General features: G+C 35.0%; 1 protein-coding gene across 6 annotated transcripts in view; it reads right to left on the reverse strand.

Annotated features, from left to right (window-relative positions):
* The window catches only part of KIF6 (kinesin family member 6), a 495,811-nt gene that overhangs the window by 215,193 nt on the left and 252,745 nt on the right, over positions 1-27,873 (reverse strand). For all 6 annotated transcript variants that reach the window (XM_056818172.1, XM_056818176.1, XM_056818171.1 and 3 more), the window contains 3 exons: positions 20,487-20,592; positions 19,738-19,864; positions 10,982-11,199 (listed from right to left, as the gene is read on the reverse strand). In XM_056818172.1, the coding sequence (XP_056674150.1) occupies positions 10,982-11,199; positions 19,738-19,864; positions 20,487-20,592 (451 nt within the window). The remainder of the gene's footprint in view (positions 1-10,981; positions 11,200-19,737; positions 19,865-20,486; positions 20,593-27,873) is intronic.

Consider the following 27,873-nt stretch of genomic DNA (forward strand, 5'->3'; position numbering starts at 1 on the left):
TTAAGCCAAGTGTATATTAAAGCCAGATTCTGAACAGAGCCACTTTTTTGGTGTTGGTATTTGCAGTTCAGAGAGTGGCAAATACTACCAATTAAGGCTTAATTTGTCATTTTGATGATTTAGCCTTAAGGAAGTGATGGAGAAAATGTTAATAATTCATATTAAACTCAAAACTGTGGCGTTTTTGTGCACATTACCCTCTACCACAGCAGGGATCCAGTTGTTAAATATTTACCACTATACTTCTGGACAGGACTATTAGATTTGGCAATAAAAAGACCACTGGCAACTTTGGAGAGAACAGTTTCAGTTGAGTGATGAAGTTGGAAGCTAGACTGTATAGGGCTAAGGAATGAGTGAAAGTAAAGGAAGTGGAGGGAATTTGCATGATAGCTTTTTCTAGGAATTTGGTTGAGCAATCAATCAACCAATCAACACATAATTATTATGTGCCTACTGTGCCAGGCATTGTTCTTGATGCTGAGGATACTGATACAAAAAGTGCAATAAGGCCCAGCTCACAATCAAGGAAGATCATCCATACCATCAACTGAACTATCTATCACCAAAGAAGAGAATCCATCCATACATCATTATAGAGAGAATGCATATATACAGAGCAGTTATAAGTGAAATACAAGTTGATAAGAAGGGAAGACACTGGCAAGTTGTGAGATCAGGAAAGATTTTGTGTCTTGCCTGAGCAACCTCTCAAAGGAGGGGAAGTACTCTGAGAGATGGAACTGAGGAGGGAATGTATTCCAGAATTGAGTGGTACAAAGGAGCAGAGTGTGTGAAGAATAGAATAAGGATGGAAAGATGGGGCTTATAGTGAAAAGCTTTAAAAGTCAAACAGAGTTTAGTTTATATTTTATCCTAGAGGCAGGGGGAGTTTATTGAGTAGGGGGACTGATATGATCAAATTTGTGTTTAAAGGAAAATAATTTTGGCAGCTGTGCAGAGGATGGATTGGAGAGGGGGAAAAATCTGAGGCAAAGAGATCAATGAGTAAGTAGTTTCAGTACTCTAGAGGCAATCTTAAGACCCTTTCAATTTCTTACCTTTGGATACTCTTTCCTCCCTACTTCTATAACTATGGGTGTTCCTCAATAGCCTATATTTTCTCTCTTTACTTGCTAAATTAGCCCACTGATTCTCATAGCTTCCACTATCACTACCCATGAGAAAGACATTTCAAATAACATCTCTAGTTCTAACCTCTCTCCACTACTTTGGTCCTATATTTTTTACTATCTCTATCTCCTTACCATTTAAAAATGTTTTTTATACCCTTACCTTCCACCTTAGAATCAATATTGTGTATTTGCTCCAAGGCAGAAGAGCTATAAGATGGAGATTAAGTTACTTTCTCAGGATCAAACTTTTAGGAAGTGTCTGAGGTCAGATTTGAACCCGTGACCTCCCATCTCTGGGCCTGGCTTTCAATCTACTGAGCTACCAAGCTGCCCTTTCCTCACTATTTTAAAGTAGTAAAAGGGAAGAGAAATATAAGGTGATAATTTGAAAGTATGTAGCAGTTTAGTGAAGGTTTTTTAAGGATGGGGAATGTAGGCATGTTTGTCGACAGGAGGGAAAGAATCAGTAGAGAGAGACTGAAGATTAGAGTGAAGGGATGAGAAGAATAATCTCATAGGGCATGTAGGAGGGGAAGGAATTCAAAGTCCTTGAGCTTCCTCAGTGTCTTCTGGAAAGAAGAGCTTTTTCTTGACTTTTGAGAGGCTCAGTTAAAAGTCTGTTCTGTGTGTTTTGGACAGGTTAAACTCCATCCCCTATTATGTATCTTCTTGGCCTGAATGCTTGCAGGTGAACTATCTATAGACCTTTTGAAGTGTCAGAATCTGATGTTTCTATGAGGAAGAAGTGTGTGAAGGTAGCAATACTAGCTATAGAAATTATTACTGAGACAAGGTACTCCTCAAACCTCCTCCACCAGAATCCTGTCTATCTTGTCAACGGTCATGTGTTCAATTGACATTGGTTATCTTACCTTGTTTTTGATTTATGTCTGGTCACCAGGATTATAACATAGATCCCTCTCAGGAAGAGTAAGTGTCTCATAATTCTAGATTTACAGCACTTGGCTGGTATCCTATACTGAACAGACCCTCAATAAATGTTTATTGATCACAAAGAAATAAAAAATGATATATACCAGAAGTATCACCTCCAAAGAAATCTCAACCTTAATCTTTCCTAATAAAGTCAATCTTACAACTGTGCCAGTTTTTTTTTTTTTTACCTCTGGATTCTCTCCTTCTTTTCTGCCCCTGTAATTATGGGTATCTCTCAATTATTGTGACTTTCTTTACCACTGATTCTCATAACTTCTATTCTCACCACCCACAGTAATGATATCACAAATAACATCTCTGGTTCTAACCTCACTCCAACACTCTGGTCTTATATGTTTGACTATATCATATCACCATTTAGATTTTTTTTAGGAAAGCAACTATATAAAGCATAAAAAATCTTAAACTCAAACTATCTCTATGTCAAAAAGAGAAATTGTCATAGGATCCTGGATCTACATTTAAAGTCAAAGGATATGAGTTTGATTCCAGGTTTGTTCAGTGAATCCTTGTGTGATCTTGGGCAAGGCACCGAACCTCTTTGGCCTTTAGTTCCTCATCTATAAAATGATCTCATAATCTAGAATTAAAAGAAATCTCAGAGGCAATTTAGATCAACCTTTCATTTTAGAAATTATGAAGCTGCAGTCCAGAGTGGCTAAAGTGAAAGGCACCCTAAAGTAATAATCATCAGAAGTGGAATCTTAAGTGAGTTCCTATGATTCTAGAGTCAATACTTTTTTATGGTACTTCACTGCCTCCTTCTTTCTTCCTAAAACATTTCATTTTTCCATCTACCCTCATTTCAACTCATTTTTTAACTATAATTATTCTAGTCCTCCAAATCAAAACTTCTGAAGCCATCTTTAATTATTCTCCATCCTCCATTCCCCTATTTTGAATCTCTTCAAACTTATTCCACTCCCATCCTGAAAATGTCTGTCTGGTGAATTTGTCTATTATATTATGGGAAACAATACCACCACCACCACCAGTGGATTTGGAATAACCTTGGATGATAATATGAATAATCTTGGGAAATTAAATTTTCTCTGGGCCTTAATGACTACATTTGTAAAATAAAGAGTTTGCCATGAAGATCTCTTAAGTCTTTTCCAACTGTAAATCTATGATTCTAAGAAAAGTTGACCTATACCTTTTTAATTCAGCTATCAATCTTATGGATTTTTTCCCCTTGGTCTCTTTTTTTTCTTTTTTATTGACAGATTTGCTTTTTTTTTTACACCACCTCCATCCAGAATGTCTCTATTTCTAGACTGACTCATATAGTACAGTATAATTCTATTACATTCATGCACCACATTTGGCTTGTTCCACAAAGAAGTTGGAATCTATATTTTGTCTCTAGTTCTTTGCTTATCACAGAAAGTTCTAGTGTAAATATATGAGTATTCAGGCTTTTCTGTCTTTGGCCCCCTAGGTAGATATGCCTAACTTTGGGACCAAAATATACAGGTATTTTAGTCACTTAAAAAAGTCATAATTTCACATTGTTTTGAAAATTGTTTGGACCAAACATAATTCTACCAAGAGTGAATTACTGATCTTTTGTTTTCACAAGTCTCTCAACATTTTGACTCTTCCTACCTTTTGCCACCTTTGCCAATTTGTTGGGTATGAGGTGGAATCTCGGATTTGTTTTGATTTGCATTTCTTTTATTATTAGTGATTTAAAGGAATATGCCATATTTTTATTATGTATTTGTCAGTTCCCTTATGTAACTGGGATATCAAACCCTTATTAGAGATTGTTAAAGCAAAGATTATTTCCCCCCAATTGATAGCTTCCCTTTTTATCCAACTTACATTGATATTGTTTGTGCAAAAGCTTTTAAATTTAACAGAATCAAAACTATTTTAATTATTTTGATTGCCTCTACTGATGGAACTTGGCAGTTATAAAGGAAGGGCGGTCATCCTTCTGCACCAATGATAATCTCTGCAATGAGCCAGTGATTAGTCCAAGTCTCTTCCTCCAACTTGGCCTGGAGGAAAAAGGCTGTCAAAAGAATATTATGAAGCTTCATTGCCTGTGGGAAACATCAGGGTTGACATGTGGCAGTACTACTAAACTTTTTATGGCTTGCTAAATGATAAATATGTTAGTTATCATGGGTTATTAGCATTTTTAGGGTGCCCTCCTGGCCTGATAATTATGGAAGTAGATCAGAATAACTTTTACTTCTTTTTTTTTTCTTTCTGCATTTTTAAGTGTTTCCTTCCAAAGGATAATCTTTTAAACCCTAATGTTTAGAGTCTCTAATGGGCATTTTAAAATCTAAAACCTAAGTGGTTGGACTAACACTAATTTAAACTTTACAATAGCCTCTCTCTTTATTTGGCTAAGAACTGGCTCTATCTCCCCTATTGTAAAAGTATCTGATATTGCTTTCTAATTGTTTAATGGCATGACCTCTAATATTCTTACAATGTATCCATTTTGAGCTTAATGTGATATACAGAATAAGATATTGGCCTAAAATTTATTCCAGCCAAATTGATTTTTCCTTTTCCCAGTAATTCTTCTTAAATAGGGAGTTCTCTTTGTGATTTGCTTTTGAGAATTTACTTAACTGTGAGGTCAAAATGATTTTCATTATAATACTAGAATGTTTCAATTTTTAATATACTCAATATTGATGGATATTTATATCTATCAATATCTACATAGGGGACTATAGAGGGATCTCTCAATAATTTTTAAGAATGCAAAGGGGTCTTGTGACTAAAAAGTTTGAGAACTGCTGGACTATATGATTAGATTGATTTAGAAATAACTAAATATCTAGACTAGGACTTCTTCAATTTTATATCATAGATCCCTATGACAGTCTGGTGAAACCTATACCCTGCCATTCTTAGAATAATATATTTTAGTGCATTAAATATATAGACTTATATTATATTTATTATTAATGCTATCTTTTTACATTATATTATTATAATTATTTTTAAATGTATTTATTAAAATCTTTTTTAAAAGTTTATAGATACCAACTTAAAAACCCTTGATCTAGATCTAGATTGATGATTAACAGATAAATATCAATTGTGAAAGTGGCATTAGTGAAGTACTAAAGGACAGGTCTTTAATTTTATTCTGTCTAATATTTTAAATGAATGATTTGGATAAAAATTATAATATGATCAAATTTGCAGATGACACAAAGTAGTGAGAGATGACACTCTGGAAGACAGAGTTGGAACCCCATTAGATCCTACTGAGACAGGACAGGCCCATGGGCTTATTAGGGTGAAATTTATTAGGGATTCAATACTTTGAGGGATCCATGATATCATCCATGTGGGTACCCCTTCATCATTTCATTCTGTGTGATTCTTGTCCATTTCTTTCTGTAATTCCTGTGGAGGATTTATCCAGCACTTTCTACCAGCTAGGTTGTCCATCAAACAAAATGAGGTTTCTAAAAATGTCTTATACTTCCTTTCTAAAAATCAAGTGAATTTATGGAAGTATCAAATGGAAAGATGTTGCTAGTTCATGTGATAATTTGTCACATGACAAAAAATCTGGGAGATTTTGGTGGACTTCAGTATAAATTAACAGTGTGAAACAGATGCTCCCAAAATAGTATTATTTCATATATAGTATTATTTCAGTTTATGTTAATAGAAGCATATTGTTTTTAATATGAAAGATAATTGTCCTACTAAGCTTTATTCTGTTCAGGTTATATCTGAAATAAAATGTGCCACATTTTCAAAGGAGCATTAACAAATTGGAGCACACGCAGAACGTAGAATCATGAATGGCAAAAGGGCTTGAAAACCACGTCAGACAAATCAAAAGAATTAGGAATGCTTAGCATGGAGAAGAGAAAGATATGATAAATGTCCTAAGTACTTGAAGTAGGATTAGATCTATTTTACTTGTTTTTCAGAAGAAACAGCTAGGAATGATGGGAAGAAACTTCATATATGACAGATTTCAGCTCAACAGAAGGAAAAGTATTTTCAATATTAGTACCTTCCCAAATTAAAATAGGATGTCTGTGGAGGCAATAACAACAATAATAATTAGATTTTATGTAGTGCTGTAAGGTTGTAAGGCAATGAGTCCCTCTTCTATCTCGGTTTTCAAGAATAGTCTGGATAACCTCATCTGAGTTACTGTTCAGTTCTGGGTTGGAGTAGTGTCAAAATGAGGTCTTATTCCATCTCTGAGATTATTTGATATGTAAAAACTCTGTTACTTGATCTTCTATTAACTAGAAGTCTTGGATAAGAGTAACTAACATTTAATTAGCACTTTGAGGTTTGTAAAATATTTTAGAAATCTTGCAAGGTAAGTACTTCAGATACTACCATCATCACCATTTTATAGAATGCAAAAATTAGGCACAGGGAGGTTAAGTCTAGGGTCCCAAAGCTAGTAAGTATCTAAACTATGATTTATGCCCAAGTTTTCCTGATTCCAGCTCTAGTGCTTTATATTCCATACTACATTGCTTCTTTCTACCTTAAAAATAAATTTAATTGGCATCTTTGTTTTTTGTTTATATCACCAAAATTTTTCCCTGGATTTCCCCTCTTTCCCTACTAAAGAGCCATTCCATAAAACAAATATTTTTGAAGAAAAAATGAAAAAATCAGTAAAACTTATAAATTGAAAAAGTAATACAATCCATGTAATGTACAGACTTCTTACCTTTGCAAAGGAATGTGGTGGAGATGTCTTCTCATATCTTTTCTTTGGAGATGTGCTTATTCTTTGTAATTTTGTAACTTTTTAGTTTTTTGCATTGTCCTTTCCGTTTAGATTATTTATAGTCATGGTACATGTTGTTTTCTTGGCTCTGCTTACTTTACTCTGTATCAGTTCATGTGAAACTTTCCATGGATCTTTAGATTCATGATATACATCATTTTTATAGCACAATAATATTCCATTACATTCACCACAATTTATAGAACCATTCCTCAACCACTGGGCATCTACTTTGTTTACAATTCTTTGCTCTGATAAAAAGGACTACTACAAATATTTTGTTATAGATGGGGACTTTCTTATTAATAATTTCCTTGGACATTAGAGTATAAGCCTACTAATATAATTTGTGGGTCAAAAGGTAGGAACATTTTATTCACTTTTTTGCATGACTCCAAATTGCTTTCCAAAATTATTCTACTGAAATCAGTGCCTCACCAACAATTCACTAATGTGACTATCTTCCTTCAAGCCCTCCATTGTTGATTATTTCCTTCTTCTCAACTTTGCTCTTTTTCAGAGTATGTGGTAGTACCTGAGGATTGTTTTAGTTTGCATTTGTCTAATTCATAGTAATATGAATTATTCTTTCATAGAGCTATTAATAGATTGTGAATCTTCTTTTCAAAACTGTTTCCCTCCACCCCAAATATTTTGAAAACTTATTCACTGGGGAATGAGTTTGGTCTTAACTAAAGATGTGAATTGTTCCCAAATATTTGATACCAAACTCTTATTTAATCATTCAGTCATTTCTCTTTTTGTCCTAGGTGCATTAATTTAGTTTGTGCAGAATATTTCTAGTTTCATGTAATCAAAGTTATACATTTATTGTTTGTAATTGCTCCTACCCTTGTTTTGTTTAGAATAGCTTCTCTTGATCAATACGCATATATACATATACCTAATACAATAAAATTTTATCTTTATGACTTTGAGATATTAGGCCTTATAGAATCCTGAAATTCCTTCTGAATCACCAAAGAAAGATGTCATTATCCTCAGGATAGCTTTAGTTTTAATTCTATTTTACTTCTATTCTTAGAAAATTAGTAATTTTTATCTGGTATTACACAGGATAAATTTCTATTAACCAAAATAATTTAACTAAGCATAATAGCTCATTATCCCGAAATGCTGAATAATAAGAAAATTTACAAGTATGTGATTTGATGGTGAAGAAAATAGATAGTCAACTGAACAAATAGTTCACTCTAATTCTCTTTATGATTCCTGTGTAGAAAATCAAAACGGTAGCAGTAGCTGTTGTCTTTCTTCAGTAACATCCTTCACTTTGCCAATAGGAATTACAATAAAATTTGGTAGAATAATTTTCTATTGACTCCATTTAAATGGGAATGACTCCTGTCTTTATAAATTTTTGTTTTTTTTGATAAATATTTCATGACTGAGACAATCAGAAATGAGAACATTTTAAGTGATTTGGCATTTAAATCATCAGACAACTTTTTTACCCTTTTAATAAAAAAAGAAAAAATTTAATTCTTGTGCATAGTATTTATTATATCTTAGTGCAAGATGCAATGGAAAAAGAACAGTGGTGTATTGGCCCTATCTAATGTTTATGGGAAAGGCCCACTGATTCTTATTTAATCACCAAATAAACATTTATTAAACATTTAAAAGGATTGTGCTAGGAGCTGGGGATACAAAGACAAAAATTAACCAAAACAAACAACAACAAACCCTGTTCTTGTGAAGGAAGAACTTATATGGGAGACAGAGAGGGGGAAGGGGTATAGAGAAGAGTTATAACACATAAAAAATACATGTAAGTAAATACTCGATAATTTGAGGATGGAGAGAGTTCCAAAACTAGGGAAAATTAAGAAAAGCTTCAAGTAGGAAGCAGCATATGTGCTAAGCCTTCAATGAAGCAAAGGATTCTAAAAGGAGGAAGTAAGTCAAGAGGGCATTCCAGACATGGAGGGCAGCCTGTCTAAAAAGGCAGGAGATGAGTAAGTAAATGAGTTTGTCTTTAAAGTAGAATGCATTAAGGAGAGTAATAGGAAATAATTCTATTTGTGAAGAGCTTTAAATGTCAAATATGGTAAAAGAAACCATGTGGTTTGCAGTATCTACCTGAATAGAATCATGGTAGTTCCTCACAACTTGGAAGCAGGGAAGTGATTGAACTTATAAACAGGTTAGAAGGTGTATCTCTTGAGAAGGGTGTCATAAGGTCATAGGTTTAGAAAGAGGGGGTACTTGAGATGTTATAAAGTCCAAATCTTTAATTTTACAGATGAGAGATTAAATGATTTGTCCCAAATCATACATGTAAAAAAATAATGGCCTATCAGGTGAATATTCAAACCAGGACCCTGAATTCTAATGCAGCAGCCTATCCAGTATATCACACTGCATCAGCTGTTCATCATCTAATATTCTTGGTTGTATCTCTCAGTTTACATCAGCCTGAGTTTCAGACATTTAGAGTACCTAAATTCCAGTACTGATTCAGAACTGGATAGCAAGTTAGTCTTGGACAAAGAATCATGAACTGAAGACAAAAGGACAATCTTAGAAGACTCTATTATTCTCATCCTCCAATATTTGTCCTTCCTTTGTTCCTTCATTCCTTCCCCTCTTCTTCTTCCATCCCTATTTATTCTTACCCCTCTTTTCCTTCCTACCCCTCTTTTCCTTCCTTCCTTCCTTCCTTCCTTCCTTCCTTCCTTCCTTCCTTCCTTCCTTCCTTCCTTCCTTCCTTCCTTCCTTCCTTCCTTCCTTCCTTCCTTCCTTCCTTCCTTCCTTCCGTCCTTCCTTCCTTCCTCCCTTCCTTCTCTTCTTCTTTCTTTCTTCTTTCTTTCTTCTTTCTTTCTTTCTTTCTTTCTTTCTTTCTTTCTTTCTTTCTTTCTTTCTTTCTTTCTTTCTTTCTTTCTTTCTTTCTTTCTTTCTTTCTCTTTCTTTCTTTCTTTCTTTCTTTCTTTCTTTCTTTCTTTCTCTCTCTCTCTTTCCTTCCTTCCTTCCTTCTTTCCTTCCTTCTTCCTTCCTTCCTTCCTTCCTTCCTTCCTTCCTTCCTTCCTTCCTTCCTTCCTTCCTTCCTTCCTTCCTTCCTTCCTTCCTTCCTTCCTTCCTTCCTCACCTCCCTCCCTCCCTCCCTCCCCTCCCTCCCTCCCTCCCTCCTCCTCCCTTCCGTCCGTCCTTCCTTCCCGTCCGTCCTTCCTTCCTTCCTCCCTTCCTTCTCTTCCTCCTTCCTTCCTTCCTTCTTTCTTCTTTCTTTCTTTCTTTCTTTCTTTCTTTCTTTCTTTCTTTCTTTCTTCTTCTTTCTTTCTTTCTTTCTTTCTTTCTTTCTTTCTTTCTTTCTTTCTTTCTTTCTTCTTTCTTTCTTTCTTTCTTTCTTTCTTTCTTTCTTTCTTTTCTTTCTTTCTTTCTTTCTTTCTTCTTCTTCCTCCTCCCTCCCTCCCTCCCTCCCTCCTCCCTCCTCTCTCTCTCTCTTCTCTCTCTCTCTCTCCTCTCTCTCTCTTCTTCTTTCTTTCTTTCTTCTTTCTTTCTTTCTTTCTTTCTTTCTTTCTTTCTTTTTCTTTATGTCTTTCTTTTTTCTTTATGTCTTTCATTTTTCTCTCTTTTTCTTTCTCATTCTCTCTCTCTCTCTCTCTCTCTCTCTCTCTCTCTCTCTCTCTCTCTCTCTCTCTCTCTCTCTCTCTCTCTCTCTCCATATTTAGTCTGGTTTAAATCCGTTTCTGTTTCTTTTCATTGTTTGCCTAATTCCTTGGATTAGGTATTCTTTATCCTTCCTTCATTATTGGATCTCTACCATCAGACTAAGTTAATTGGCCATCAATTTTTTTATCTCCTGCTATACATAATCCCTTCCTGTACTACACAGTAGGTCTTTGGAAAGTGATTATTTTTAGACTTCATTTTTATTGTCTAATCTAGTCATGCTTTGTTCTTCTGTAGTGAAAAAGAAAAGAAAAAAAAAACTTAATTCACCAGACTTCTCAGTTTGTAGGTTGGGTAAATGGAAACTGAATATAAAAGATGAGATTTATGAGAAAAGAACACCAATTTAGACATTGCTATTGCATGTATTCTTATATGTTTGAACTCAAGAAAACTATTTTGCAGATTATAATTGAGATTAGAAATACCAGAAACTCATTCAACTGACCTGTTTTCCTGCGACGAAAACCAGGCCTAAAATCCAAGTTGCTACTGTCATGGTATGTTTTGAAATGCTGGACATTGATGGCTTTAAGGAGTCCTCTGGACCTCCATATACTGGGGTAGGGCTCAGTGACTGTCTTGTTCCACCCCTGCTCATACTATGTGAGCTGTATATATCCTGGACTTTCTTCTTTTCCTTTTTAAGCATATTTACCAGAATATCTGAAACTTGACTTAAGGAGTTTGCATTACAAGTTATGATTCAGTTTCCACTGCCACCATTCATTGGGATTTGCCACCTATCACACTGTAAAAGTGACTAGAGAGAATTTGCAAAATTATTGAAGTTGTGAAAAGACTTGTAAACATTCACAGGAAGCTATTCACCTTGTGGTAGAGTACTCTAATATCAGTAAACACACCTGAAACTTTTCATATTGTAATAGTCAACTTTAAATTGTACAAACTTCAAAGATGATATATTTAGGGCTCCAAGTAAAAGTGTTTTGTAGGGGGCAGCTAATTGGCTCAGTGGATTGAGAGCTAGCCCAGAGATGAGAAGTCCTGGGTTCAAATCTGACCTCAGATACTAGCTGTGTCACCCTGGGCAAGTCCCTTAACCCCCATTGCCTAGCCCTTACTACTCTTCTGCTTTGGAACCAATACACAGTATTGATTCCAAGATGGAAGGTAAGGATTAAAAAAAAGTGTTTTGCAAAAACATAAAATATACATTCATTCAATCAGTATGTCGTCAATATAGCTGAAAGCCACATTAAAAAAATCTGTACTCTTGATTACAAAAAAAAGAAATTAAAATAATGGAACTTGTTAAAACAATATTTAAAATGCACATTGGAAAGGAGGGCTTATCACTAGAACATCAGTCAGATCCTTGGAGCATGCCTCTTTTAAAGGGTCAAAAAGAGGGTGAGGAGCCAGGGGAGAGAGGAAAAGATTATTAGAAAATAGAAAAAGGACCGTGTGATGATCAACTCAGGTTATTCTCTTCATTTCTAACTCCTGGTGGGGGCAGGAACATATTTAATAATTTAAAAAAATTAAAAAAAACATGATTTAATAAAAAATTATTTTTTATTTAGTATATTATTATTTTATATGGATAGTTTAATATATACATGTGTCCATATATACACATATACACATGTGGCCATATACATATACATACATACATATAAATGTGTGTGTGAAGCCTCAGAACTCCAAAACTGGAACCCACAGAGAATTATGCTCTAACAAAAGCAAAGTGAAAAAAGCTTTAGACACTACACAGATAGTGACTTGCATCTGAAATCAGTCCCTTAGAGTTTTCTTATTTGTCCTCATGTGTTGTATAACACCCTGGTACTAAACTATTGAGTGACATCTGTTGAATTGGTTCTCAGACAAAGATCTTCAAAAAACACTGTTCTGGCCTCTCTCAGGCTTCTTCTCAGATCAAACCTATAATGCTAAGAAGTGCCTAGATGGCTGGTCTGCTTCTCAGAGATGTTTCAGGGACCTCTTCCTAAAGTAAGAAGGAATCATTTGCCTCCTACTCACTTCATTATCTTTTATATGGTTTAAAAAATTATGTGTTGTGACTCTTCTTGCCATGATGTTCTCCATGACACCCAAATTTAGACCCTATGGGTTAATAGTAACCTAACTATTATTCTTTAGTGCAGTGATTCTCAAAGTGTGACCTATGGACTCTGGGAGGGTATTTGAGACCCTTTTGAGGGTCTTGTGAGGGCAAAAAGATTTTCATAATAATTCTAAGATGTTATTTTAAATCTCCACCCTTTTCCATGTACACATCTATGTGAGACCAGATATTCTTTACATATTTCAGGTAAATACATCACAACAGAAGATGCAAATGAAGATCTTGTTTTGTCTATAAGTTAGACATGAAAGAGCTCTGCCAAAATACATAACATAAATGGATGTTACAAAAGTCACAATTTTTTTTTGTTTTGGAAAATCTATTTATTTTTGTATGTATTTATTTTTCATAAAAATGTTACTTAACATGCTCTTATTTTTATTTTAAATGAATTAATAAGTATTTAAAATGTTTATCAGTTTTGACTTCTAACATAATTAATAATGGTAGACATAATCTACATAATAGACAAAAATCTTTTAGGGTCTTCAATAATTATTAAGCGGTATAAAGGAGTCTTTAGCAAGATGTTTGAGAACCACTGGCCTAGCACATATCTCTCTAGTTTGCCCATAAGAAGAACATGCTTTTGTCAAATGCTTTTCTAAAACACAAGTAAACTATATAGCAGTTACCTGAATCTACTAGATGAACAACTTTATTAAGAAAAAAAAATGGAATTGATGTTCATATGCTATAACTTGCTCTGGGTGAGGTCATTTCATTCCACTATGACTATGGCTTCTTTTTCTAGATGTACATTCATCCTTCCTTTAATAATGCATTCTTTTAATAATACATTCTGGAGTTTTGTTAAAAGTTAAAGTCAAGCTTGCTGGTTTATAGTTTGAACATTCTATTCTCTTCCTTTTTTTAAAAATCCTTATATTGCCCTTTTCCTGTTCTGCCTTTCTCATTATCCTTGATCTGCCAGAGATCAGAGGCACTGCCTTGATAATCAAATTTGCCAGTCTTTTCAGCATGCTTAACTCCTTAACATCTTTAATCTTCAAGGATAACTAATGATACACTCTTCAAGCTAGTGACCTATATTCCCCCCCCCAACTTCTAGAACAATCTGCACATACCAATATATGACAGTTCTAATAGTTACTTCTTACAGCCCAGGGGGCTGGCTTTTATACCCTTTCCCCCACCCCCAAAACTGTACCTATCAAAATAATAGATGATCTTATTCTGGGGCCTTCCAATAGATACTTTTAAAGTGATCTCCCTATTGTTTCTCTTTTAATTTCTTTGGATTCTACTAATTTAGATTCCAGATACTCAGAGATACTCAATCATAAGAAGCAGCATCCAAATGGAGAAATCTCTTGGGAATCTACACCAAAATACTAGCATTCTAAATTCTATTTAGATGGGATGGATTTGCTCTGCAAATACCCTATTGTTTCAATTCATTAACTGTGCATGTCAGAAGAATCCTGTGGTACTGGCTTCCCATTTCCAGTCATCTGCTCTGACAAGATGACCACTTTAGGCACAAGGAACTTGTCCACACTGTGGTCCTGAATCTTTACTCCTATTCTATTTATCCTTCCTCTTTGGTCCTACTCTGACATGGTTCATCTATTATCTAGTCCATTTATCAAAGGACAAATAGTCCTTTGAAATGCTGATTCTGTTGTTAACAAACTATATCGAATATTTTCATACCACATTTCTTCTACTTATTTGCTTTAATAGGAAACTAGCTTTCCCATGAATTCCTAATACTTCTTGTAACCCAGTTGAACAGTGGCCACTTGTTCTGTTGCTCCCTGTCTCGTAAGGAGAAGCTGACATGAGAGAAACATGACTCTTTCTTGCTCTTTATTTCAACTTCCATATTATTTATTATCAGCATTCCTAACTCATCTTTTTAGCTCTGAAGATCACATGATCAGTGTCTCTATTAATGTCTCACTATGTTTGTTATAGTCTTCTATCATCTTTTTTTTCCCTTTTAAAACCCTTACTTTCTGTCTTGGAATTAATACACAATGGGTTCCAAGGCAAGAATGGCAAGTGCTGGGCAACTGGGGTTTAGTGACTTGCCCAGTCACAGAGTCAGGAAGTGTCTGAGACCAGATTTGAACATAGGATTTCCTGTCTTGAGGTCTAACACTCTATCCTCTGATCCACTTACTTGCTTCATACCAACTTCTAGGCCGTATTCCCAATTATTGTCATGACTTCTATATTTGCAGTACAATTTTTCTTTTTATCTCATCTCCTGTCTGACAGTATGAACATGTAAAAAAATTTCTTAGCCAGACATTTCTGCCATTAAAAAAAGTTTTCTTCATTCCCTTACTCCACATTTAGTTGAACTTATATCAAAACCACTATAGAAACTTTCTCTAAGGTCACCAAAGATAAATAATCACTAAACTCAAATTTCTTTTTTGTTTTCACTCTTCTTGACCTCCCTTCTGATACTAGAGCCTACTGCTTCCTCTTACTCTCTCCTCTCTCCATTTCAGACATATATTGGTTCTTTTAATACCTCTTTAACTACCTTTTTCCTATATGCTGGCTTCTTATCTGCTTCTTCCTGACCACTTAATATAGGAATCCCCTAAGGGACTATTTAGCTCTTCTCTTTCACTTTATATTTTCTTTCTTGGTAATATGGGTTCCACTACTATTTCTAGGGAAATGACTCATAAATCTATAAATCTAGTTCTGATCTCTCTCCATAGCCTCAAACCCACCTCTCCAACTGCCTATAGTTGAATCTACACTTCAAGGAAGCGTACTTCCTTAGAAGGAACTACACTGAGTTGTCAGCAATTCAAATTCCACAAAATTAAGCTCAGTTCTTTCCCCTTTAAACCTGCTAATCTGGTGCTCTATCTGCTTCACTATTGCTGTCCATGGTATCACCTTTCTCCCACTTTCATATCTATTTGGTAATCTTTGACTCTTCTCTCTCTTCATTACTAGTCCTGTCAATTCCATCTCCACAATATATCTCACATCCATCCCTCTTCTCTCTATTCCCATTGCCATTATCCTTAGTTAGACTTTTATTACCACCAGCTGTTGCCACAATCTTCTTATAAGTCTTTTTTCTACCACCCCTTCCCTCTTCAGTCCATTCTTCATACTAACACCAGAATAAGCTTTTTAAAAATTGTGTGAATACATTTTGATTCCACACAGTAGTTTCTAACATATGCTCAAATCTTAATTAAGTACATAGCCTGAAGAAAGAGATTTTAAACAGAATTTTGAATTTTAAACAGAAAGGAGGGATTTTTTTTTAACTTTAGCAATGCAGCATTAATCTGACCACTATGATTAAATAGTTTTGTTGCTACTCCATTTTGACCTTACACTGTTGCAGTTACTATTCTTCTGGTTCTGTTTTTTGTTTTTGTTTTTTTGTTGTTGTTGTTTTTTGGTTCTGCATCACTTCATAAATTTTCTATATTTCTCTGAATTGTTCATCCTTACCTTTACTTCAGTAGGGATTTAATTATGTTATTCTTGAGCTCAAAAATATTCTGTGGCTCCCTACTGATTAAAGAATAAAATTCATTATTTTGCTGTATGTTATCTGTTCTTGCCTTCTATCTTTTAGCCTAACCATGTCCTTTTCTCCCACCTAAACACACACTACATCTTTAATCATATTGCTTCTTATGCTTGGAATTTCCTCCTTCCTCCTTTTTACCTATTGAATCCCTACTCATCCTTAAAAGTAGAGTGCATTAAGGTTTTCAAGTCACTTTATAAATGTCATCTGATTTGAACCTTAACTAAAAAGCTATTTTCCCCCCACTTGAAATCTTCCCTGATTCCCACAAGTTGGTAATTACCTTTATCCTTAGATCCCAGGTAGCACTTTGTATTTTGAATTTCTAACACACTTAACATTATTATTGCTATATATATATATATATATATATATATATGTGTGTGTGTGTGTGTGTGTGTGTGTGTGTGTGTGTGTTTCACCAGCATGGAAACTTATCTTAATTGGATTTGTATCTCCTAAGGTGTTTCTCCCAGCTTGGCCCACTATCAGCACTAAATGGATGTTTGTTGCATTTTCTACTGTTTTTCAGAAAATTCAAAGGCTCTGTCTTTGAAGCCTTATTTTTCTTCTTACATATCAAGTCCCTTTCATATCAAACAATCCTTTGTTTTACCCTCTGGATTCAAGTGCCTAACAGATACAGATGCCAATATAAATATGTGAGTTTACATCTGGTCATGTTGTTGATAGTTTGCTTAGTCACTTACTTGCTCTTGGGTCAGTCACTTAACCTTTATCTGCCTCACTGTCCTCATATATGTAATGGAAATAATAATAGAAGCTGTTCACAGGGTTATCATGAACTTTAAATTAGATGATACATGGAAAGTGGTTTGCACTATATAAGCATCAGCTTGTTTTATTACTAGACCTGCCTAATATTCTTCTTAAAAGACATTTTTAGTTGGTTTTCTCAATATTAATTCAAGAAAAAAAGAGAGTTTTGTTCAGTTTTTATATCAATGCAAGAATGACATCAAATTGCCTACTTCCAACACAAATGAAACAAATCTTATAGTTTTTTTCTCTCTTCACCTTGAGGACCTGCTCCTTCTACAGCCCTGCTATCTGTGAAAGATTCACTTCGAACTCTAGTAATCTCTCCCTCATATCATTTTCACCTCTTCCTAAGGCCACTCCAGACCTGGAATCACCTCTTTCTAGCCTCTTTTTACCACTACCAGGAGCCATAGTCTTCTTCCCTTTTTTACTACACTGAATATATTAAATACACCACTTTTAGAGCTGGAATTTCTACTAAAGTTCAAATACAAATTCTTTATCACCAGCTTCAGAGACTTTTACCATACTCTCCAAAGTACCCCCATTTCCTTGTTTTCTATTCATCAATTGATCTCTATTGGATCATCAGTTTAAAGTCAGAATCACCACCTAGTCTGAAGTTCTTTTACAGTTGAGGAAACCAAAGCCCAGAGAAGTTAATTAAGTCTAATGCCATGAGAATAATAAATAGCAGTGATGGTCAAAAAAAAATCTAGGTTCTCTTTTCATTATATCACACTGCTTCCTAATCTTCTCAGTGGCCCTTTCATTGAATTATCTAATATTGTTTCCAAAGATTTTCCTAACATTATATACGCAGGATATATTCTACCTCCCTGACTATCCAGGTCACAATAGCTCTCAATACATTTAACATGACCTATACATTATTATAAATATTGAAATAGACTTTAGTAATGAGTCATCTGAAACTTGACTAATGTTTACTTGCTCACTAGCTATATACATGCTACTATGTCTTAGAATATGAACTTCACTGGACAAATCAATTTGCTCTGAGGATACTTAATGTGCATGGTACTTGGTAAATGGCAGTTTAAAATAGGAAGGTACCACCTTCCATTGCTTTTTCATAGGCCTGTGCTGGCCAATCTTCAATCTCCTTTATTCCATTCCAACTGTATATGACAATACTAACAAATACAAACAAATGATTAGAAAACTGGAGAAGATCTCAAACTACAATTATAAATACTAGAAGCATAGCTCAGATTGGGGCTCGAAATGGAGTCAATTGGTTAGTAAAAAAGCATTTAATAAGCACCAACTATGTGCCAACCACTCTGTCATTCTGTAATAGAACCATTCTTGGGCAGACATATAATAGGAGAAATAAAGTCTAGAGAGTAAGAGACAGACAGAAATAGAAAGGGAGAGATCCAGAAGGAGACAAAGAGACAGGACAAAAAAAGGAGAGAGAGGGAGAGACAGATAAAGAGGCTCTCTCTCTCTCTCACATACACACACAGAAGTAGACAAGAGGAGATAGGATATTGATCATTTGAGAAAAAGTACTATCTCAGGCCATGGAATTCAAAATAGTGAAACTACATACAGTTCTAAGATGTGGACTCTGCTAATTCTTGGCTATAAATGGAAACTGAAGTTAATTAGATAATAGACCTTACTTGGACTTGATTTGTTCTTTACTTCTTAATCTTTAGATTAAAAAAATATGGTTTTCCTATATTTGGCAAAAGAATTGAAACGAGAAGGATCTGGGTGATTCATAACATAAATATAGCATAAGATCATGGAGCAGAAGAGATCCATAACATTGTTTATGCAGAACTAACAGAAAAAGTAAATACTTGGGATATTTTTATCCAATAAATGTAGACAATGAGGTGTCTGGTATAATAAGCATAAAAGCTAAATTAAGGATTAGCTCTAGAGGTGTTCTATAGTTCAATTAACAGAAAAGTATCCTTTTAAAAGCAGCCAGTTTGTCTAGATCATAAATGTCTAGAGGCTTTCCTATCATATCCAGGACCCTGGGCACATAGTGCCCTCAGAGAAAATGAGACTTCTGTTTTGAAGATTCATTATCACTAACTCCAAATTCTGAAACTTGCCAGTTTGTAACTGGAGCCCAAAGCAGTTCATCTGTTTTTTAAATAAAAGCTGCTTTTGAATGACTCTCTGCTCTTCCTAAACTACATACCATCGGTCATTTTTCAGCCATCTTCTGAATTTTACCCACACGCCAGCCACAAACTCAGGGCCATAGCAACACTGTGGTCGGCCTGTAATTCTGTCAGCCAGCTAAAGAAAACTGCCCTTCCTTCCTCCAGTGGGCTGAGTTACAGCTCGGCACTAAAACAGAGAGTACAATGGGGTGGTTAAATTTTTTCTAAAAATACCAATGTCAGCTTTAATTGAAACATTACAGAGAGGTGCGAAGAGCCCAGGCTTTGTGTTCAGCTAAAAGAGGAGCATAGGGAAGGCTCTACGGGAGCATTGCATTTGGTTCAAAATAGCCATCCCAGAAATTCTATTCTTCATAAGGTAATAAATGTTCTGATTTAGCATCACAGTTTCCCACTCTTCACATATTTCGTTTGCTGGAAGAATGTATTTAGCCACAAAATAAAAGAGGCAATGTGGAAGAGAAGCAGGGAGGGGCCAACTTCCAGTGCTGGCCAGCACGTGAGCAGAGAGTCTTTGGAGATGCAGGCACCCTCCCACTTGCCACTCATCCAAAGGAGGGGAGGCTTTCTTGGGATTTGAGAAAGGATACTAATTTCGTTGTCTCGTTGCCTCAGGATATCTCTCAGTTTTCTATATTCTTCCTCCTTTAATGGCATTTCACCTTCTTGGTCTTTGGTTTCATGTTTTTCAGGAACCTTTCTTTCACTCAATAGTTTCTAGAAGATGCCAAAACAAAAACTCAGCATGCCTCCTCTCTGTTTTCTTTCTTTCACTGTTATTTTCTTCCATCTTAGGAAGAATAAGTTGATTGGAAGGGGCCAATGAATTTAGCTGAACAACTCAAGTGGCTTTTATGCATAAAGCATTATGATTAGAGATTATGTGTTCTATTTGCCTACGAAACATACAAATAAGGCAAGAATTTAGGCTGAACAATTTGTCTTTCCACAAAGATCAAATCTCATTTAAAGGAAAATCAGCCAGAATAGGGGCTACAGATATAGCAGGATCAAAATCTATGAGAAATGTAGAACCCTATTCTCCTGATTCAACCAGGAAGACACAAAGGAATATACTTTACACAAAGTCCAGCATGAGAATGACATTCTAGTAAACCTGGGGGTGGTTTTTTTTTTTTTAGAAAAAGACATAATCTTTGAGGGAACTCTTGAAAAGTTCTTAAGAACAGCACTTTGCACATTTTTAATCTAGGCCAGGCATTTAAAGTAGTCCTTCTCTGTGCCATCTTTAAGAGATGGTCTACTGAGCATAGTCCTAATAGGCTGCAGTTTGAATATGACAAAAATAGGTTTTCTAATATTTGCCTTTCACACTTACCTTTAAAAACTGGAAGCAGTGGTGAATTTTACGCATGTCGGATCCCAACTCTAGCCTGCTCTCTGGATCTTGGTCTTCCAAAAAAGATGTAATTTGTTCCTCCAGGCTGAAAAGGTATAGTTTTTGAGAAAAGTCCATATACTGGGAACTTGAGAAATTCTGATAGCAAAACTGAATAACACTTTATCAGATAAAAAATCAAATATTTTACAAACAGACAATTTCTTCCTTCTTGAAGACTACATAGTTAATCAATCCTTGTTCAAATATAATAAGAGAGAAAGCATTTGCTTTCTGTCAATAATGGTACAAATAGTTACTTCTAACTTCTAATTCTCATAAACATGATAGTATAAAGGTCTTTTGTTTTACTACATAGAAATTTCCCAGCAAGTTTTGCTATAAAGTAACATCCAATGTAAGATGAGATATGAGATTCTCTGAAAAATATTCATTACAACTATTAGATGGTGACCATGGGACATTCATGTGACTTTATCTAAAATGTGTATTGTAAAATGAGGAAGTTGGATTTAGATGCTCAAATCTAAATTGATTACCTATGATTCCATGATCTAAGAGAATGACTAGGACTGTTCAATATTAAGCTTTAGATAAGTTAATAGTACTTAACATTTCACTTTTCTTTTGTAACTCTTTGCTACATCTTTTCACATAAGAATCTATATTTTTCCTATATGGGATCCTTTGACTTTGCCCTTATATACTCTTCAACTGTCACACCCCTTCTTTTGTCTGAGTGCTTATGGTGTCTAATAAGAGCCACATCCTGTGGATGGGCATCACCTCACACCAGAAGTGCTTGTCCTACTTGAGCACTCCATGCACCCCTGTCTTATACTATAAGAGAACCAGACTAAATGATTTCAAGGATATTATCCAGATCTAAATCTAAGTCTTGTGAGGTACTCCTTAAGTTCAACATTTCAGATCTTATTAACTAAATTAGTCCTATAAAATTTTAATTTACAAATTAAAATTTTGTTGGCTAGCATTTATTAAGAATGGGAATTAAAGTGCCAATTAATGTAAGAGCTATCTGGATATTTTCCAATAACCATATATGTGCTATCTATATAGAACCTACAATGAACAAATCCTATATAATAACAAAATTGTCCTGGTCTCAAATCAGCAGAGTAATGTTTCAATCTCCTCGGTGAGGAATTCAGGCATAGATCTTTCAAGCACAGCCTTTGGGGAGAGTTAAAACTCAGAGGCTAATGTGGGTTGTTGACCTGGAAATAGGAGAGGCACCACTCATGTTCAAGCTTTGCGTAGCTTTTGAATTACTGGGTGGTGAATATTGTGTCTAAATTCAGTGGGCTAGGAAGTGGTACCCCTTCTTGGCTGAAAAGGAGGGCATTTTACTGAGGTAATCTGGGAGAGGAATGTATTGCTTGACTTGGAAGCTGGGTCTTTGGAGATAATAGTTCATATGCTTCAGAGTTGGAAAGTACAACAAAGATTTTCTAGGGTAGTCCCTTCACCACAAGTTCTCAAGTTGACACACTCACTGGAATGAATGTAGATTTTGGTGCCAACGTTTCAAAATTAACTCTCTCACTAGTCAGCATTAGGCTAGAAATAAGCAACTAACCAATTCATCCTTTTGGGTACTTCTTAAGGCAAAAAAAAATAACCTTTTCATATGTTATAGTCATCACTTGTGTGACGAAGCGCGAAATAGAATTTCATTTCATGAGAAAATATTGCAAGATATGAGCCTGCCGATGAGCTAAGTGACTAAGGACAAATTACTGAACTTGCTCTCAACATAATCCCTTCCTCCTTCTCTACCAACTGATATGAAAAGGATAAATAACATGTAACTTAAGGGTTTGGAAATTTTTGAGAGAAAGAGGCAAGAGTCTGAATTGTTATTCTCTTGTTGCAGTTTTCTTCTCCTGTTACAAGAACAAGCCTCCTGGCTGTCAGTTCTCTTGTCTGTTCATGAGACCAATAGCCTCACTGGACACACAGCACATTTTTTCCCATCTCACACTAAATTTTGTTTTCCGTTATCAAATAAAGAGCTGGTTTAAATCATTAAAATGTTTGAAAAAAATAAATGCAGATGTTCCAAATTCCAAAAGTTGGAGTGAGCTGTAGGTCCTAGATTGCCCTCCCTTTAAGACTCTTGGGTTCAGGTCTTTGTCACTGACACCACTAAGGAAATGTTCCAGCTCTTTCTAACTCTTCAAACACTACAGAATGCTTCTTCAAGATGATTCCCCAAAGGGCGAATGAGGACAACAACTGTGCTTGTTTGTTCTTTTCAAAAACCAAGAAAAAATGAAAAAAAAAAACACCGAACAAACAAACTACGTTTAAACTCTAGGAGAAGGTGTCAGTTGATACATATTATTTAATTCTTTTTGGTATGTGTGGGAAATTTCCTTGCTAATGCTGAAATTAACCAACTCCCTCAGATCAATAGTTGCTGGCATCAGAATCATAAACCAGTTAAAAAATTCCACAGAACTGTAACATTTTAGATCTAGTTACAATATCAATATTGGTTCTACTCATATTTCCTAATGTCTCTACATTCCCTTTCCAGGCAACTCCGACCTCTCTCCCTCACCTAGCCTCAGGCAAAGAGAAATGTATGCAAGCTTACACTTTCAGTATTAGCCAGTAGGAATTTAGCTCAAAGAGTGGGTAGAAAAGGCAGAACTAGCTTACTAAATTTGATTAGTAACCTTGTTAGTCATAGGTATAGATTTTTTAGAGTTTGGGGAACATTGTTTCTATGAAGGAAAACCACACCTCTAATAGCCACTGCTCCTTGAGAAGTAAATAAATAGACAAGGGGAGAACTGGCGCCATGAGTGGGGAGAATAATAATTTATGCAGATTATACCTTCAAAAACCTTTGACAAGGTTCTGAACCAACGATTATGAAAACAAAACAAAACAAAACTGAGTTACCATGGGTTGATTAGAGTTTTTGATAGTAAGCAAAGGATAGGGATAAATAGAGATGTCTTTGGATGAAGAAGTATAAACAATGAATCCTCTAAGGAACTGGTGCTGGATTTCATCTAAACCATATTCACAGATAACATGAAAGAGTAAGTACACTGGCAATGGGTGGCTGAGACCCAGAAAACCACTCAGCCCTAACTTAAGGGGATGGAAATTTCACTGGCAAGATATACAAGTGGGGATTTCACACAGTGAAGAGGGAAACCAGTCATTACTCCAGAGAGAAGGCTGGGGGATGATCTTGCCCTAGAGGTAAGCAGTATAGGAAGGTGTACTCACTCTATCAGTGGGAAGATAGGTGAAAGATTATCAGTGGGGCAGTAAGGTTAGCAACACTTGGTGGGATAACAAATCACTATCCATCAATTGTAAAATTGAGATTTGAACTCTGGACTTCAATTCCCTCAAGCCCTTGCTCCACTTCCCCAGAATGCTTTGTAATCTCACGCAATTCTTAGGTGGGCCGAGATCGAGGAAGGATTTAAGTTGATGGCAAAGGCTTTTGGTCTCTTTTTGGACTTCCATTTTGGAGCAGACGTGGCTCTTGCCATAATGTAGGTGAAGTCTTGTCTAGGGCTCTGGCCTAGGCACGTGTTTTTTCTTACTTGTATTGAGGGAGGCCGGAAAATGGCCAAACTTGAGGGCCTAACAAGCTGACCTGTCAGAACGGTAAATATACCAAATCCTAGCAGGAAGGCCTAATGAGCTGGTCAGCCTTGAGAAAATTGTCAGAACCATAAATATGCCAAACTGCCAGCTGCAGTAGATACCAGATAAAGGCCAGGAAGACCCCAACAAATATGTCAAACAACAGGTCGGGGGACCCCAACAATATAGAATTGTCAAAGCTCCAAGAATAGTAGGAAGCAGATAAGGGCCATACATGCAGGCAAAATTCCAAGGATGGTAAGGTACCTACAGAAAAGTATAAAAAGCCCAGCCTGTCAGAAGCAACTCTGAACTCTGATGATAGAGGTTCCCACTGATGCGCGTATCAATTCAATAAATGGCTCCTCTCTGCCAGTTTGCATTGTTCATGGACTTCCATGGTGGTGGTGGGTGAAATTCCGGACCTTAACAGTATATTCTTAAATTCTCAACCTTTAATAAACCTCATAAAATATAATACTCCTTGCAGAGAGAAACTAATTTCTACCTGCCTCAGTTTCCCTAAATTTTAATCTTTACACAATGAGACTGAAAGGTTAGGGAAAAATTGTATTCCAGTAGACAGGGAGAAAGAACATTCCTTTTATTTTTATTTCTAAAACTGTTCTTCCAACAGATTATCAGGTAAGAGTCTCTCTCATATCTCTTATTTGCAAGTTGAGTACCATAATTTTGGGAGGATAGTGCTATTTACTTAGGGAAGAAGGAAGGGAGAAACATTTATATACACCTACTATATGCCAGGCACACAAGTGCTTTTTTACAATTATTCTATCATTTGATTCTCACAACAACCCTGTGAAGTAGATGCTATTATTATTCCCATTTTATAGATGAGGAAACAGAGATTATGTGACCTGTCTCAGATCACACAGCTAGTAAATAGTTGAGTCTGGATTTGAACTCAGGTTTTCATGACTCCAGATCCCAGGCTTTATTCACTGTGCCACCTAGTTAATATTAAAAATAACTTAATGAGATGTTTTAGGCTCAGAAACTCAATCTTAGATTTATGGACCTGAAAAGATCTTAAAAATCCATTTTATTGATCTTACAGATGAAAAACCAAGCTTCTAAAAGATTAATTAATTGACACCCCTGATATCACAGTTAGTTAAGTAAAAGAAGGGCTCAATGATCCTTTCCTGAAATAGTCTAGTGCTCTTTCCACTCCTCCATAATGATTCTTACTTCTGGGTCACCTGGACACCAACATGAGTATTGTGTTTCAGAGTAGATACTAAGGAAAGTCCAGTAGTAAGAGGTCAAAGTTCTCGAATACCCGACCTATTTCCTGATGAGCTGAACAGATAGACTAATCCAAATATAACAAACCCCATAAGTAGTTACATATATTCAAATTCACACTTTTAAAAGTATAATCATATAAAATATAGCAATTGTTTGTAGGCTATTTGAAATAATTGGCACCTAATGTTAAGTGCAGTGTCCAAACCTAATTTCTGCCAAATTGCTTTTCAGTTTTTCCAAAGGTTTAAGTCAAGTAATGAATGAGTCCTTACTCCAGGAACTGTAGTCTTTAGTATTATGGGACACTATGCTACTGTGTTGGCTTTCTTTTATCAGTTGTATGCCTAGGCTGTTTAACTGATCAACTTATTTTTTAACCAGTGCCAAATTGTTTGAAAGATTACTGCTTTGTAGTACTTTTTGAGATCTAGTATAAATTGGACTCTCTTCCTTGCAGCTTTTTTTTTTTATTATTACCTTTGAAATTCTTTGCTCCTTCATATAAATTTCATTATTATATTTTCTAACTATAAAAATCTTTCTTTGGTAGTTTAATTTGTATAACATTGAATAAATTAATTTAAGTAGTATTGTCATTTTATTACATTGGCTTAACCTATCCAGAAACAATATTTATGCAATTACTTAGGTCTATATTTCTCCAAGGATTGTTTTATAGTGCAATTCATATAGTTTCTGGGTGGATTTTGGTAGACTTAAATATTTTATGCCTTCTATAGTTATTATGAATAGAATATCTCTTTCTAGCTATTCCTGTTGAGTTTTGTTGGTAATAAACAAGAATTCTGATGTTTTACAGGGATTTATTTTATATCTCACAACTTTGTTTATTCATTATTTCAATTTATTTTAATTGAATAATGAGGATTTTCTAAGTAAATCATCATCTGATGTAAAAATGATAATTTTACTTATTCTTTGCTTTATACTTATTTCCCTGATTTCTATCTCTTGTCATTTTTAAATTTTAATTAATTTATTTTTCAATTACATATAGAAACAATTTTTGACAATTGTTTCCTGACATTTTAGGATTCAGATTTTTTCTCTTCCTCTCTTCCTGCTCCCTCCTCAGGTTGTAAATATTCTAATATAGGTGATATTGAAACATCCTATTCTTGTCTTATTGCTTCAAATGGGTAGAATTTTGATTAACACAAAACAAAAAAAGAATAAGTTTATTCCTTTTAATCATGTTATCAATATATTTACTATGATATTTGGTTGATAAACTTCATATTTCCATGACAGATTTCTTTCCCCTTGACTGAATTTTCAAGAAACCAAAGTCCTTAAAAAGATAACAAAGTCAATATCCTGCTAGACATTTCAAAAGAATGTTTTCTATATCATTTGGAGGTTGGGGCTGAGGTATCTCCAGAGGAAATTAAGATTTAAATTCATCAGGCTTTCTGGAAGTCCTCATTTTGTCCTGACCTATATATTTGGGTTCATTTTATACCATGTTAATTTTTAGAACAAACATTGCTGGGATGATACACAGTGCACAGAAAGCTAATCTTGAAGCCAAGACCAGTTGGATTCCTAGATCTTATCGCTAAGATAAACTGGATGTGTAACAACAGATAAATCACTTAACCTCTACTATCTGGAGATCCCTATACTAAAGGTAACAAAGGTTCAGTACCTCTCTATATATACTCTCTACAAGGAGGGGGGGGGTGTGGGAAATTGAAGTCTAAGATTACAATAATTCAGGTTATGACCCAAAGAAGCTATATAAACACTTCTCATGGTGATTAGCTGCCTCTTTGCTTTGCATTGTTATTTTTAGATTTTACTAAAAACTGTATTCCCAATTTGCTTTAAAGAAGTTATTTAGAAGGTCTCAGTAATTCTTTTGTCTGCTAATATCATATACATTATGCTCTCTTCCCCCTCTGGTTTTTCTGGGTTCTGCCAATAAATGACAGACATTAATGGCTCCATATGAAAAAAGGAATAAAAAGTTTAATCTCAACCATTTTACTTGGAATAAGTTTCTAAAAACAGAGGATTTGAAGGTTTATTTTTTCAATGATACACAGGAAATTCACAGGCATAGTTTTCTTTAGTATTAATCTTAATTATGCAAATTTACTTTACCTCTATGAAGGCAAGGGAATGGGCAAACAATGGCCTTATAACAGAGGTTCACAGAATCAATTGGTGATTTATAGATAATCTAAAAAATTGATATAAATTCTAGACTAGCTAAACATATTACTCTATTTTCCTTATGCAAAACTGGATTAATATTTTCTAAAATGCATTTGGGCCTATCTCCCCTCACTTTATATAGTTTCTTAATTTAGTGTTTTAAAAATGAAATGATATTTTGATGGAATATGTGAGATTAAAATGTTTAAGATGGAAGCTTTTGTAACACGAAGAAGCCTATTATGAAGAAACAAATAAGAAAGTAAAAAAAAAT

The sequence above is a fragment of the Monodelphis domestica genome, chromosome 2 (assembly GCF_027887165.1).
Source record: "Monodelphis domestica isolate mMonDom1 chromosome 2, mMonDom1.pri, whole genome shotgun sequence".
In the NCBI taxonomy this organism is placed as follows: domain Eukaryota; kingdom Metazoa; phylum Chordata; class Mammalia; order Didelphimorphia; family Didelphidae; genus Monodelphis; species Monodelphis domestica.